The sequence below is a fragment of the Hevea brasiliensis genome, chromosome 1 (assembly GCF_030052815.1).
Source record: "Hevea brasiliensis isolate MT/VB/25A 57/8 chromosome 1, ASM3005281v1, whole genome shotgun sequence".
NCBI classification, from domain to species: domain Eukaryota; kingdom Viridiplantae; phylum Streptophyta; class Magnoliopsida; order Malpighiales; family Euphorbiaceae; genus Hevea; species Hevea brasiliensis.
The window spans coordinates 108471838-108485243 of NC_079493.1; the positions used below are offsets into that span (position 1 = coordinate 108471838).

At 29.3% G+C, this 13406-nt stretch overlaps 1 protein-coding gene across 1 annotated transcript; it reads right to left on the reverse strand.

Moving 5' to 3' along the window:
• Positions 1–3269: 3269 nt before the first annotated feature.
• On the reverse strand, positions 3270–8158 carry LOC110668979 (translocon-associated protein subunit alpha). The gene is made up of 8 exons (XM_021830409.2): positions 7981–8158; positions 7144–7308; positions 6980–7030; positions 6711–6799; positions 4612–4689; positions 4267–4470; positions 3769–3840; positions 3270–3599 (listed from the first exon to the last, which is right to left on the reverse strand). The coding sequence occupies exons 1-8, from the start codon at positions 8048–8050 to the stop codon at positions 3549–3551; spliced, it is 780 nt and encodes a 259-aa protein (XP_021686101.1). The 5' UTR covers positions 8051–8158; the 3' UTR covers positions 3270–3548.
• Positions 8159–13406: the final 5248 nt, after the last annotated feature.

Here is a 13406-nt window from a genome sequence, read left to right on the forward strand (position 1 = left end):
TTAATGTTGTTAAAATTAAAAATTAAAGTCTATTTTAGGGGCTGGGTAGGTAAAAGGAGCTGTTGATGTGAGGTAGACCAGTTGAGGTTGATAGGTTAATCAATATATATGAGCAATCTGCATGCATGATTCACACAATTTGAGAGCTCTCCAGAAATTAATTAGCATCGACACATGCAACATTCAACATTACAACTTGAGCTGCTAAAGTTTCACACGAAGCAAAAGTTTAGAAAAGCTATATATTGTCGAGGTCTAAATCAAATAAATTGCTGATAAGAAAGCAGCATACATATGCTGCATATACAAAAGAACTAAGGGATCAATCGAGCTTGTCACTTTCTTGAGAAACTTAATCAAATCAAGATTAAGGATGTTGATTAGCGGAAGAAAAAGGAAATAATTATTAAATGTGTTTTTGTTGTGAGCTGTAGGGGGGGTTCGAGGATGCGATATGTTATATGGTCTAAATCTCTAACCACCATATGTTTTAATAATAATAATAATAATAATAATAATAATAAATTATGTTAATGATATCACAAATTTGTGAATAATATCTGTCGACCTTCGACCTTCAAATAGTCATAGCTATAAATGAGTATTAAGTTTCGTGATAATTTGGTAAGCAACAGTGACATATGTCGTATTATGCATTATGTATGCTATTTGTTATTACCCTTTAATTAAAAGCATATAAGAAATGGACCGAATGGGAAGATAATACATCACAGCATGATTTGAGCACTAATAATGGTCAATGACTGATGTTGCCGTGTTTTCCTGGGTAGCCGGATGATGGATATTAGATGTCGGGTAACTTGAAATCAAGAAAATGTGAGGTTGGTGGCTATTCAACGGTCACTGCAACACTCAACTCAGTTAAGATATCGAGATGATAATGAAACAATATTTCAATTGTGTATTAAAAAAAAAAGTACTTAAATAAGTGTTTGCAGGTCTTTTTATATAATAATGAGCGATATTTTAACATGATTCTCAAGATATTATATAAGTTCCGGCTCTTATCTGTAACTGCACCCGGTGCACATACACCTTCTCTCACAATCATGTGGAACTCACTTCCTATATAATAGGAATGACTCACTTTCTGTGAGAGAATGAGCACTATTTTTTAGTGCTCCTGGTGTACCTAATAATTAGCCGTCATGAAATAGTATTGTTAGCATGATTTCCAACAATGATGGTGCTAATCGAATTCTAAGGCATCTGTCTTATTTATGTTATTTCAATTTTTAATTTGAGTTACTGATTTTCTGATCACCTATTTATTAAGAATCCGAATGATCCTACTTGTACGATCAGACCAATTTTTGGAAGATCAAAATTCGACAGCTTATAAACTTCTATTCGGTCCCCACTTATAATGAGACGATAACGGGTACTGGCCAATCCAAATCCTTAAAGTTCAAATTTTAAGGTGAATCAATGTCATAGTCTTAATCAATCTAATAATAAAGCTAAAACAATATATTACGTTTGAAATATAGGATTTTATAAGAATTTCATTCAATTAATTTTTTTTATATTTAAAATAAAAAAAAATTCAATTCTCTTTAATTTAAAAATATTATTTTTTAAAAAATAAAAATCAAATATTAATGTAAAAATTCATTTAAATTTTTTTTAAGTGATTTATTTATATTACGGCATGGTTTGAGCACTAATAATGGTCAATGTCATAGTCTCATGGCATGTTTAGCATTACTATTAAAACCACTATTAATAAAAGTATTTTTTAAAATATATTAATTAGGAGTATTAAAAAATAATTTAAATTAAATTTAATAAATTTTGATTATAAGGAGTTAAAATAATAAAACATTTTTTTTAAATTTTTTTAACATTTAAAATAATTTTTTTTTTGTTAAAAAGTAATTTCAGACATCAAAAGAACAATGTCAAATAAATACTTAATCAGCCTAATGATAAAGCCAAAACAATCTCTCATTTAAAAGAGTTTTACAAGAATTTAATTCTATTATTTTTTTTATTAATTTTTATATTTGAAATAAAAAAAATCAAATTCTTTTTAATTTAAAATTTTATTTTTAAAAAATAAAAATAAAATATAATTAAATGAAAATTCATTTAATTTCTTTTTTAAGTGATTTATTCGGCACGAACTAAGTTTGACCATGGACCACAAATCGCCTTCCTTTTCCGTTATGACACGAGTAATACACACCAACGAAAAGTGAAACCATTCATGGATGTTCCCAATCGGAAAGCGTCTTCTCGAGGTCTCCCCCCGTGACAGACGAGATTGTGTGGCCCTCATATTCCATATGAAAGGGAAATGCATGTTTGAGAAAAAGTGAAGGCACTTCCACCATAAACCTCACATTACAAAAAATAACCAGCTGAGCTATATTTTTTTCTTTTATTGCATTTAAAATATCAAATCAAATCAAATTATTTAAATTTAAATTTTTTTAAAAAAATTAGTTTCATTTTTTCAATTAATTCAATTAAGTAACCGAATTAAATTAAACAAAATTTTAAACAAACTGAATTATAAACCAACTTTAAAGTATTAAACAAACTAAATCGACATTAAAAAAAAATAATTTAATTAAACTCAAATTGATTATAATCGAATTGAAAAAGTAAAAAATATTATTGTATATTATTAATTAATTAAAATATTAATAAAAATATCATTATTATTTTCTATTATTTATAAAAAAATAACAAATATAATTTAATATTAATAAGAGAATAATTATAAGTTAAATATTATTATAAAATTATAAAAATAATACTTATGAATAATATATTATTAACAAAATTATAATTAATATAATAATTAATAAAATTCAATCATTTTATTAATAAAGGTAATTGAACTAATAATAAAAAATTAGCCAAATCGAATGCATTTTTATTGAAAAAATCAAATTTCATCATTTTTCAACTGCAATTACGCATTTAGCCAGTGTCTAAAATATTTCTAAATTTTGATTTCTATTTTTTTTAAATTACAATAATAATGTTAAAATTATTGACCTAACACGACACTTAATCGCCGCAGAAGTTAGCGCCACGTCAATAATTTTAGACGCTGTTAGTCACTTTTTATCAAGTGCTAACTGCTCTAAACCACAAGCCTCAATTATAAAAAAAGAAAAAAAAAAAGAAAAAAGAAAAAGCCACGTGTCTGCTTTCATAGCCATGACAAGAAGACCCTATGTTGCAGCGAAGCTAAAGGGAAACTTGACCAAAAAATTGAAATAGAAAAGCAAGCATGTGAAATGATAAATTCATATAAGGTTCAAGAAAATCATATCCTTCGTCCTACCTCAAATGAGTGTTAGTCATCCTCAAAAAGGCTCAACTTCCAAAATTCTCGATTTTTTTTCAAAAAAATGTAAACAAATTTCTTTCACATGCTACAACAGCGAAACATATTCCTTTCTGGACTAGATTTCAGTAACTAGATCAACTTACGAGCTCTCCAATATCCTACGCGAGTTACAAGTCCGTGCAGTGCCTTGCCTTGGGCAGCTGAGTAGGCCACCAACATATTACTTCTTCTTCTTAGATTTGCTGGATAATGACTGAGTGTATGCAGTTCCCTGAACATTTAAAAAAAAATAAAAAAAGCAATTCATTAAAAACAGTTCCTCTAAATTATTGCCTTCAAAATGATATTCAAACTGAAGGGGTGGGGGGGTGGGGTGGGGTGGTGAGGGGGGGTTTTGCATCCCAAAAGGAGAGACATTGCACTAAGCAAAGCACACAAACCTGTAGCCATTCATCCATTGAGGCATCCCTAGTCCCAGTTCCAACTTCCACCTTTGGAGCCCTCTTCGTTTTCTAACCAAACAGAAGTAGCAAGTAAGAAAACATCTATGTATGAAGCAAACAAATGAAACATCAAAAAAGATGCAAATGAAGATTTCATAAACAAACATCTAGCAAACATATTAAACATCAAAAAGATGCATGCAAGTACATATGCAGATGAACATATCACAACCCAGGCATCTAACAAGCTACTTGCCTGACCTTTAGTCACCCACCAACTTATCCCATAATTTCATCTCTTGCAAGTACACAGACTACCATAAAATGTCCTTTTAAATGATACAACAATGGATACCTTTTACCATATACTAATTCAACCTTCCCATGATATAACCGCTATTCTCATCCTAACACAATCTAAAAGCATGACTTAGAAACTTGGATAATCATAAAAGGAATTATTAAAGCAATTATGGTATCTGGGCAAGTGAGTACCTTAGAAAGGTTCTGTATTTGACCATGAATCCATAGACCAAGGAGTCCAAGAAGGGCAATTCCAAGGGTAACAAGAAAAACTGACTCAATACTGAGGAAGCCACCAGACTCAAAAACTTCAATGGTACCATTGTAGAAGGTGCTCTGGTATGGATGCTGGTCCATCTCATAAAAAATGGTGCCCACAAGATCAAAGCTTCCAGGCTACACAAAAAATTAAACATAAAAAGTTCAACTTCCAATTTCTCCATATTCAGTTTTATGCAGAAAAAAGACTGAATGTACAAGCAATGCAAATATATTGATAATAATGAATTAAAAAAACTCCCAGAATACCGCATGTACCTGCAAGTACTTGCTGACAGAAAAAATATAAGGGAAAGTTGCCTGTGTTGAGACAGGAACAGTTGCATTGTTGAAGGCCTGCAGTTGAACAACGGTAAGTAAACAACAAAATAAAAACTATATATATCAGCATTAATCTCCAAACATCACTACAAGCAGTCTTTCCAAAATAGCCACCATGAAGACATAAAGTTCATATTTAGCACAAGATAGACATGAAATGTGTAGAAATTAGATACCCCTAATTTAAATAAAATTAATTGGTACCAATAAAGGTTCACTCCTAGGCTAGTGACAGGGCCCAAGGAGTTAGCCCATGGGATGAGTATGGAGATTTGGCTTTGTGGGCTCAGGATGGAGACCATTAGAGGGAAGATTTGCTTTTAACCTCTCTTGGTGGACTGGTCCAACTGGGCCCAAAAGTGACAGAAGACAAATACTAAACCCCTCCATGAGATCATGATGCAAGGCACACAATCAACGATACTAAAGCCACTACACACACCTACCCTATAAATACCTTCATCTATGGCATTTGTGGAGGATTCTTGGAATTCCCACCTCTCTCTCTCTCTCTCTCTAGCTCACAATTCTCAAGAAATTCCCTTGTACATTCCCTTCATCACTGCCTAACCTGCAACCGCTAACCTGTCATGTGTACCAAGTCTACATGGAGTGTCCATCCTTCCATGCCTCTCACTATCTCATCCCTCTCCCTACTATCCCATGTAACACCAAACCTCCCCTTTTTCCAACAAGTATAACTACTCTAAGAACCCACCTGCATGTACAAAATGGTACCCAAATATTTGGCCTGTGACTTTGATAGCCTCAATTGAACTATGAAATCTATTGAAGATCGTTGTATATTAGTTCAACAAGACAAATTAAGCCCAACAATATCAAGTTCCAAATGGAGAAGAAACCTTTCATTACTTTATCAAAATCACCAAATGGAAGGTCGTTCTAATTAGCAGATGCAAGGCAAAGACATCCAAATTGAGTTTCTCCTATCCAAAATGAAAATGAACTTACATATTCTGATGTATAATTAGCTCATTTAATCTTACAATATTTGCAAGATTTAGCTAGTTACCTACCACTGAACAATTATATGCACGTAGTCATAGACAATGAATGAACAAATCACAATTTTTATACGTCATTATTCTTATCATGGACATAACTGAACATTTCAAATTGCCAAAACATGGGAAACAAATTACGTTACATAAAGATCCAAGGAAGCAAACGAGGATAATTCAGTGCATACATATGAAATTAGAAATCAGAGCATACTCAAGTCAACCAAGTCTCAGTCCCAAACTAATTAGGGTTCACAAAACAAACCCTCTTTATTAACAGAGGAACTTTCCAAGAGCTATTCTAAAAGAAATTATTCTATAGGTATTCCATTTATTTCAACACCTACCATTATGACCAACAACAAAATAGATGTTCTCTAGCTTCTTTTAGCAACTAGTGACCACTCAAAAAGTAAAAAGTCAACAGATGATGCAGAAACACTCAAACTAACTAAATAATATTTATGATCAACAAGGGCACAAAAATAGGGTAATTGATAAAATTGGGCATTCCTAGAAATTCAATAGTTGCCTCCACCACACTCATTATGAGAAGTAAGTTCCCTCCATCCCTAAGCCCTGCTTTTTCCCCATCCATGATTCAGAAATGCATTTCATTACTAGTTAAACTGGGTCTGATCTTTGATCTTGGCCTTTGGTTTGGAGAAGCTATTTCCACGATCTATGATTTTTTTAGAGAAATTAGAGCTTAGTTCACTGTTCACTCTATGTTTACAAAACTACCCAAAAATGATTTTGTGATATAGGAAGAGCATTCAGTGCATGTGTGCATGTGATTGTGTGTGTGAGACAACAAGAGCCAAAAGGAGAGGGAGGAGGAGAGAGTTTAGAGGTTAGATTCCCCTATCTCCACAGCTAAACCACCCATGAGATGGGCAGACCCAGAAAAGGGCAAGAAAACGTATGTACTCACATAACAAATCAAACTAGAACCTGTTATGGAGATCAAGTCATTTGAATTATAAATGCAAACATCTACAACTCTGCACTCACCTGAGCAGTGAGATTTTGAACCAGTAGACGATGATCAAAAGGAAGATGAACGCTGGCCTTAATTGCAATGATATTTATGCTTGACTCCCCTGCATTCCAACCAATGGATCATGTGAGCAGATTTCTAATAGAATGACATAACAACAAAAGCATGTAATAGCGCTTTCACCCGGATAAGAACTAGAATCAAAATAAGGTAGACAGAGAAATTATAACCGAGCGTTGTACATTCATTGCAAAATTAATATGATAAAACAAGTTCACCATACCATCATTCTTGAGTCCAACGAGTAGTTCAGTATCTTCACCAGCTGGCACCACTGCAACAATAAATAAATAAAACACAGAATGCACACCCATCATGCACGTTATTCATTCTTAAAATCATAATGGAAAAGAGAAATATCAATGAGCAATTAGATGAAATTCCTACAACGTGCACTGTTTTTTGGGAAAACACAGACTGTATCAACTCCCGGAGCAGGGCTAAAACTTCCATCACCAAAATATTGGGCATCTTCGCCAACAATACCAAGATCGCTGACTTCTTCAGCAGCCTCGGTGACTTCTGCATCAGAATCTGACTGACACCTAGTCACTGTAACAGGAAAGAACTACCAAGTTAGATGAAGTTCCTAGACACTAAAAACCTCCAGAAAATAATTTCCAGTGGCAGTTTCCATTAGAAAAGGACAGCTTCAAACTGCAAAACAAGTATGAAAAAAAAAAAAAAAATCATAGACTATCCAATGTAAATTGACCATCAAAAGCATAGAATTCATAACCCAGAAACTATACATTACTTAAGTGATATTTAATCAGTTGACTAGTAATTCTTTTAATTAGAAAATTGCTTTTCTTCATGCAGCAAAAAATAAAGATCAATTACCCTTTAAAAAAGGGAAGCAAAATTACAAATACAACCACTTATGATCAACATACAACCACATATGATCATTCATTTTGCTTGCCCCCTTTCCACAGACAAAGGGAATATCAAGTTAAATTTAGCTTTCAAAAACCAACCAAAAGCATCAGCTAAATCCCACAACCCCAGAACCCAAATAAACACACCGTGTTAGCTTGTTTGAAAACTCCAATACTTGCAAAAGAACAATTCAGAGCCAAAAACTCACAAGAACATCATTTTAATCGATTCAGATCTCATTTCTATAGATCAATTTGACCGTAAACGTAAACACATAAAACATCTATCTATTTAGAGTTTAGCATAAGCACAGATCTAGATCTAAAATTGGGAAGGGAGAACCTTGAAAGAGAGGAGAAGCGAGGAGGAGGAGAGCGAAGAAGAAAGCCCTAACATTGTTCATTTTCGCCATGCGTAAGGCAGCTTAGTTGGTGGTTGAGATCAACACGACGCCAAATACATAAATCGAAGTTTGGCTCTACGGTCAAATGTAAGGTAATAATAAAGGGCATTTATATTGTCTGTGGAAAAGGTTCGGCGCAAGATTGCAATTAAAATTTGTTAAAACATGGGAATGACGTCAAAACGGTGGCGTTTCATTTATGCTATTTTATTTATATTTTTTGAAATCTTTTTTTTTTTAGTAGAGAGAATTTTAGAAGGGAAGAGACTCCTAATACAGAAGAGTATACCATCAATCTTGTTGAGATATTATAGTACAATTTATAAATTGCATATAAAAAATAAGTAGTTAATTTAATGCTAACTAAACTAACTCGAGTTCTTTTGGTATAGAATCAGAGCATACCAAAAATCTTATATTGAGAAACTATAGTAAAATTTAAAAATTATACACTAAAAATAAATAGTTAATAAGACTCGAATTCCAGTTTAATGATGATTGTATTAACCGTCACTGACTAAAATTATTTATTTTTAAGCCGAAAAAAAAAATGACGTGTATAAATTTCAAAAATATACTGTAACTCAAATTTTACCTTATATATAAATAGGAAAGTAAAACCTATTTTGTTAATAACTAATCTTAAATAAATTAATAATCTAGTAATTAAAAGAACAAAGTATAAAACAATGCATTAAAAATTAAAGTAGCTGAAAATACTATATTTTGTCCAGATCTAAAATAAATTTTTTAAATAAAATAAAATAAAAAAGTGAAAAATAATTAGTTTATTTTTAATTTTCAGTCTCAATTTTACTTGATATTGTCAATTTTAATCTTTCTTTTTATTTTCCTTTTTTTATTTTAGTTCTCAAATAGTAATTTTATTATTATTATTTAATTAAAAGTGCAAATTAAAAGGTTTGTTTGGATTCAATTTTGATTTTAATTTCGATCTTGAAATTCATTTTACATTTTTAATTTATCCTAAATTTTATTTATTTATTATGGGAAAAAGAAATATTCTATTGGTTTTTAATTTGTTGCCATTAAATTTTAGTTATACATTTTTTTTTTGAAAAAATAAAAGAAAATAAAATCAATTAATGAGGAATTAATTTTATTAAATTTTCTAAGTTTTTTATCTACCTGTACAAGGAAACTCTTACTTTTTCCTTTGATTGCTCTCTTGAAAATAACCTAGTTCCACATAAAAAGATAAACCTTTCCACTCCCTTTGACTCTCTCAAAAAGACAGAAGCCTCTCTTTAAAATGGGAGAACAAATACTCTCCTAAGGACTCTTAATAGCAACGTCATTAGCTTTCCTAAAAGGGGATTCATCTTCTTCTTCTCCAGAGAAAAAATGTTGTTTCCTCCAATATTTGATTCTCGCATCAGTTGTCTTCTGTCCAATTCTCTGTTTTGTTCAAGGATTAAGGTCTTTCTCTTAATCCCAAACAACTCTGTTAGATTAATTTTCATTCAATCTTAATGAGTTTTGTTAAAATAAATAAATTTATGACTTTGATAAGATGATGTTTGAAATTTGTAGCTTTAAAATTTAGGTTGTTTTGAGTTGTTGAGTTGATTTCTTTTTGTTTTGATAGTGATTGAGAAAAGGAAACTTTGATTGTTATTTGTTGGTAACCAATTATAATGCTGGATAGATTGAAAATGTATTCTGCTAAATGATATATTGATATATGAATTGACTGTTCAGTTTTCTATGGGTTTAAAAATAATCTATCATGTTAAAATGAGATGTAGGTATTCAGATTATTTGAAATTTACAGAGTGTAAAAAACTTGTTAATTCATTTTAGATCTTATCAATTAATTTTTATTTTTTTTTATTATTTTTTTTTCTTTTCCTTTTTGTTGAGTTCAAATATACATCCTTCAAGTGGTATTATGTTAGTAGGGAGTAGTCGGACATTTTTTAAAGAATGAGTTTTTACATCGGGTTGTGGTTTGGATAAATAATTTATTTAAAAAAATAGTGACAGTTCCATTGTAAATATTAAATAAATGAAATTAAAATTAGTTAAAATTTTGAATGTACTAATATTTTCATCATAAATCTTGAAAAAAAAAGTAAATAAATAAATTAAATTAAAGTAAAATTTAAATATCGAAGGTCTAATGACAATTTCATCTTAGACCCTGTTTGTCATGAATTTGAGATTAATTATTTTATGTCTATTGATAATTGCATCTTAGACTTTGTAATTAAAAATATTAATTAAAAGATTGGTTGGAAGTTATTGATAATTTGATCATAAATCCTAAAAATAAAAAAATAAATTAAAAATGAGCAAATTGGATTAAAGGAACAAGATCTTCGGTCTAATGATAATTGTACCTTAGATCTCACAAAATCATATTAATTTGTTAAGCTTATTGATAATTTTATCATAAATTTTTAAGATAAAAATCTAAATTAAAGCTTTGGGGTTTAATGGTAATTTCACTTTAAATCCTATTTAAAATAAAATTTTATAATTAATGTTTTAGGTTTAATGGTAATGTTACCCTAAACCTATTAAAATAAAATAATTAATCTAAATTGAGAGTTTTAATGGAAAATTCTTCTTAAGTCCTATTAAAGTCCAATGGAAATGAATTAGTTAAATATTTGGGTTTATTGATAATTTCATCGTAGACTTTAATTAGTATTTGATGGTAATTTCACCTTAAACATATTTTAAAAAAGAAATCAATTATTAATTAAAATTAGTTGGGTTAGTTGATAGTTTCATCACCTAAATATAAGATATAATCTTGAACCACATAACAATGCGCTAAAATACAAAATTAAAAATAATTGGAAGTCTAATGATAGTTTCACCTTAGACCTCATGATTTTAAAATCTAAGGGTTGTTAGGATTTAATGATAATTTCATTTTAAATCCTATGAATTTAAAAATGAAGCATATAAAATGTTTTAGGGTTTAGTGATAACTTTATCTTAAATCCTATAAGTCAAATAGTTAAGGTTTTTTTTAAGTTTAATGATAATTCCATCTTAAACTCTATAAATCAAATAAAATTAAAATAATAAAATCTTTAGGAAATTTAATGATAATTTCATCTTAAATCCCACAAAATGAAATAAAGTGAAAATTTTGGGTTTGATGATAATTGCATCTTGAACCTAAAATTAATAAGTAATAGTTTGTTGGGTGTGATGATAATACCCAATAAATCAAAATAATCAAAAGTAGCGATAGATGTAATAGATAATATTATTCTTGTGATATTAATTATTTGGCTAATTGAGAGCTGCAAATCGAAAGGAAATTTGACTTTGGGGGCAACTTGTTAAATCTCTTGGTCAACTTGTAAGTAACATAAGTATTCAATTTATAAATTGCATTTCATAAATAATCAGGCGCACCACACACATAACACCCTAGTTGTTTGGACATCGATGATGGGATCAACAATGAAGAGTTGAAAGTTTTCATAATTTATTGGAATCCCTAGGAACTAAATGACACATTTCTTAAACTGAAACTTTTTTAAAAATAAAACTAAAATTCAATTTCTTAAAAATAATTCGCTTTTATTTTTTTAATAATGTGATTTAAAAAAATTAAAAATCTTAAAACCAAAAATTTATTTTAAAATCCATTTTCAATTTCAAATATATTTTAATTTTGAAGTTAATCTAATTTCCAAAAATTTTAATTTATAAGTCAATTTTTTAAGATAATTTCATTTTAGGCAAGATTTTATTTCAACAAATTTAATTTTTAAAGCCCAATTTAATTTTCAAACGGAATTTAATTTTCAAATCAAATTTAATTTTCAAATAAAATTTCATTAGATTATTCGTCAAATTTAGAAGCCTCTTTAAAATAAAAAGTTTTCAAAAAATAAAAACAAAACAAAGATCAAATGGAGTCAAAATTCACATTTAGGATCGCTTCACTTACTTGTATATTTGATTTACCCTAATAGTGAGATATTTAAGCGTTTCTACATTTATATTTCCGATCAAATGCAAGGAATCAATATTAAGCTCCATTTCAAATTATTGACATTAATTCATTCGAACACATCCATAAATCCATCTATCCTTTTAGGATGATGTGGGATGCCTAACACCTTCCCCACACACGTATAAGGACCTCGAATCTTGAATCTCTGGAATAGAAGTTGATCATTTTCTTTAAAATAAAAGTTTCGAAAATATAATAAAAAGTTTTCTCTATTTTTCCCATAAAAATTAGAGTAGCGATTTCTCACCTTTACACTTCGGTGTGAATTGCATGGCAACCGCAAAACACATTGCGATACTAACGATAAAAAATACTTATATAATTGAATGTAACTCATTAAATTAAAGATAAATATTTATTAAAAGTAATATTTTAATAAATATCAAATCACTAATATTTAAATTTCACCACGTGACAATTATCTAAAATGGCATTTTAATGGATATATAACTAATTAATTAATTAGTTATAAGAATTTTAATACTTCATTTATTTTAGAGTTCTGCAATATTTAGGACACTTAAAAAATTCTACCAGCATTGAGATTTCATACAATTTAAATGTTCAAACCTTCTTTTGTTTCCAACCCAATGCCATATATACACTAACCACATATTTTCCTGTGCTCCAAAATAATACTTTAACATTATAGTTTTAGAGTTAATGTTTTTATGCAGATGCTAATATTGTCGATTGATTGAAGATACACCATGAGACGTTTGGTAATTGAAGAAAAGAGAGGTAATTTTTGAAGGTCGGTTATAATTAATATTGTATCATAATGATTTTTAAGTCATGAGAAATTTATTTATATTAATAGCTAAGAGTTATAAATTTAACTTTTATTAATATATAAATTTTTAATACATAACACTAATAGAAGAAAAAAAGAAGAGGCTGCTGCAAAACAGAAAAGACAGTCATTTAAAGATTCTCATTTAGCAAACCGATCTTATTTCAATCTTTTCATTTTATTATTTAACAATTTAGTTTTTAAAATATGATACAAAGTTATCAATACCTAAAATATAATTCTAATGGTAAAATAATCATTCTAGACTATAATCTAGACATCTGAAGATTAAATTTTAACAAATTTTTAACTCACTAATGATAAATTTTAATAAAAAATAATATTTTATTAATAAAAGCACACCTTTTCTCATAAAAAAAACTAAATTATAAAATTTTGTCGTACTAAATTATAAATTATCTTTTTTTTTTTCAAAAATCCAAAAGTTAGCTTCCAATCCAGAGACCTAGCTTCAGGTTGAGGTTTGGAGCTTTTTGGCGCGTAGGGCCGCAAGGTTTCACGTCTATCTGAACCCAGCTCAGCTCTCAAGAATAAATAAAGAAATA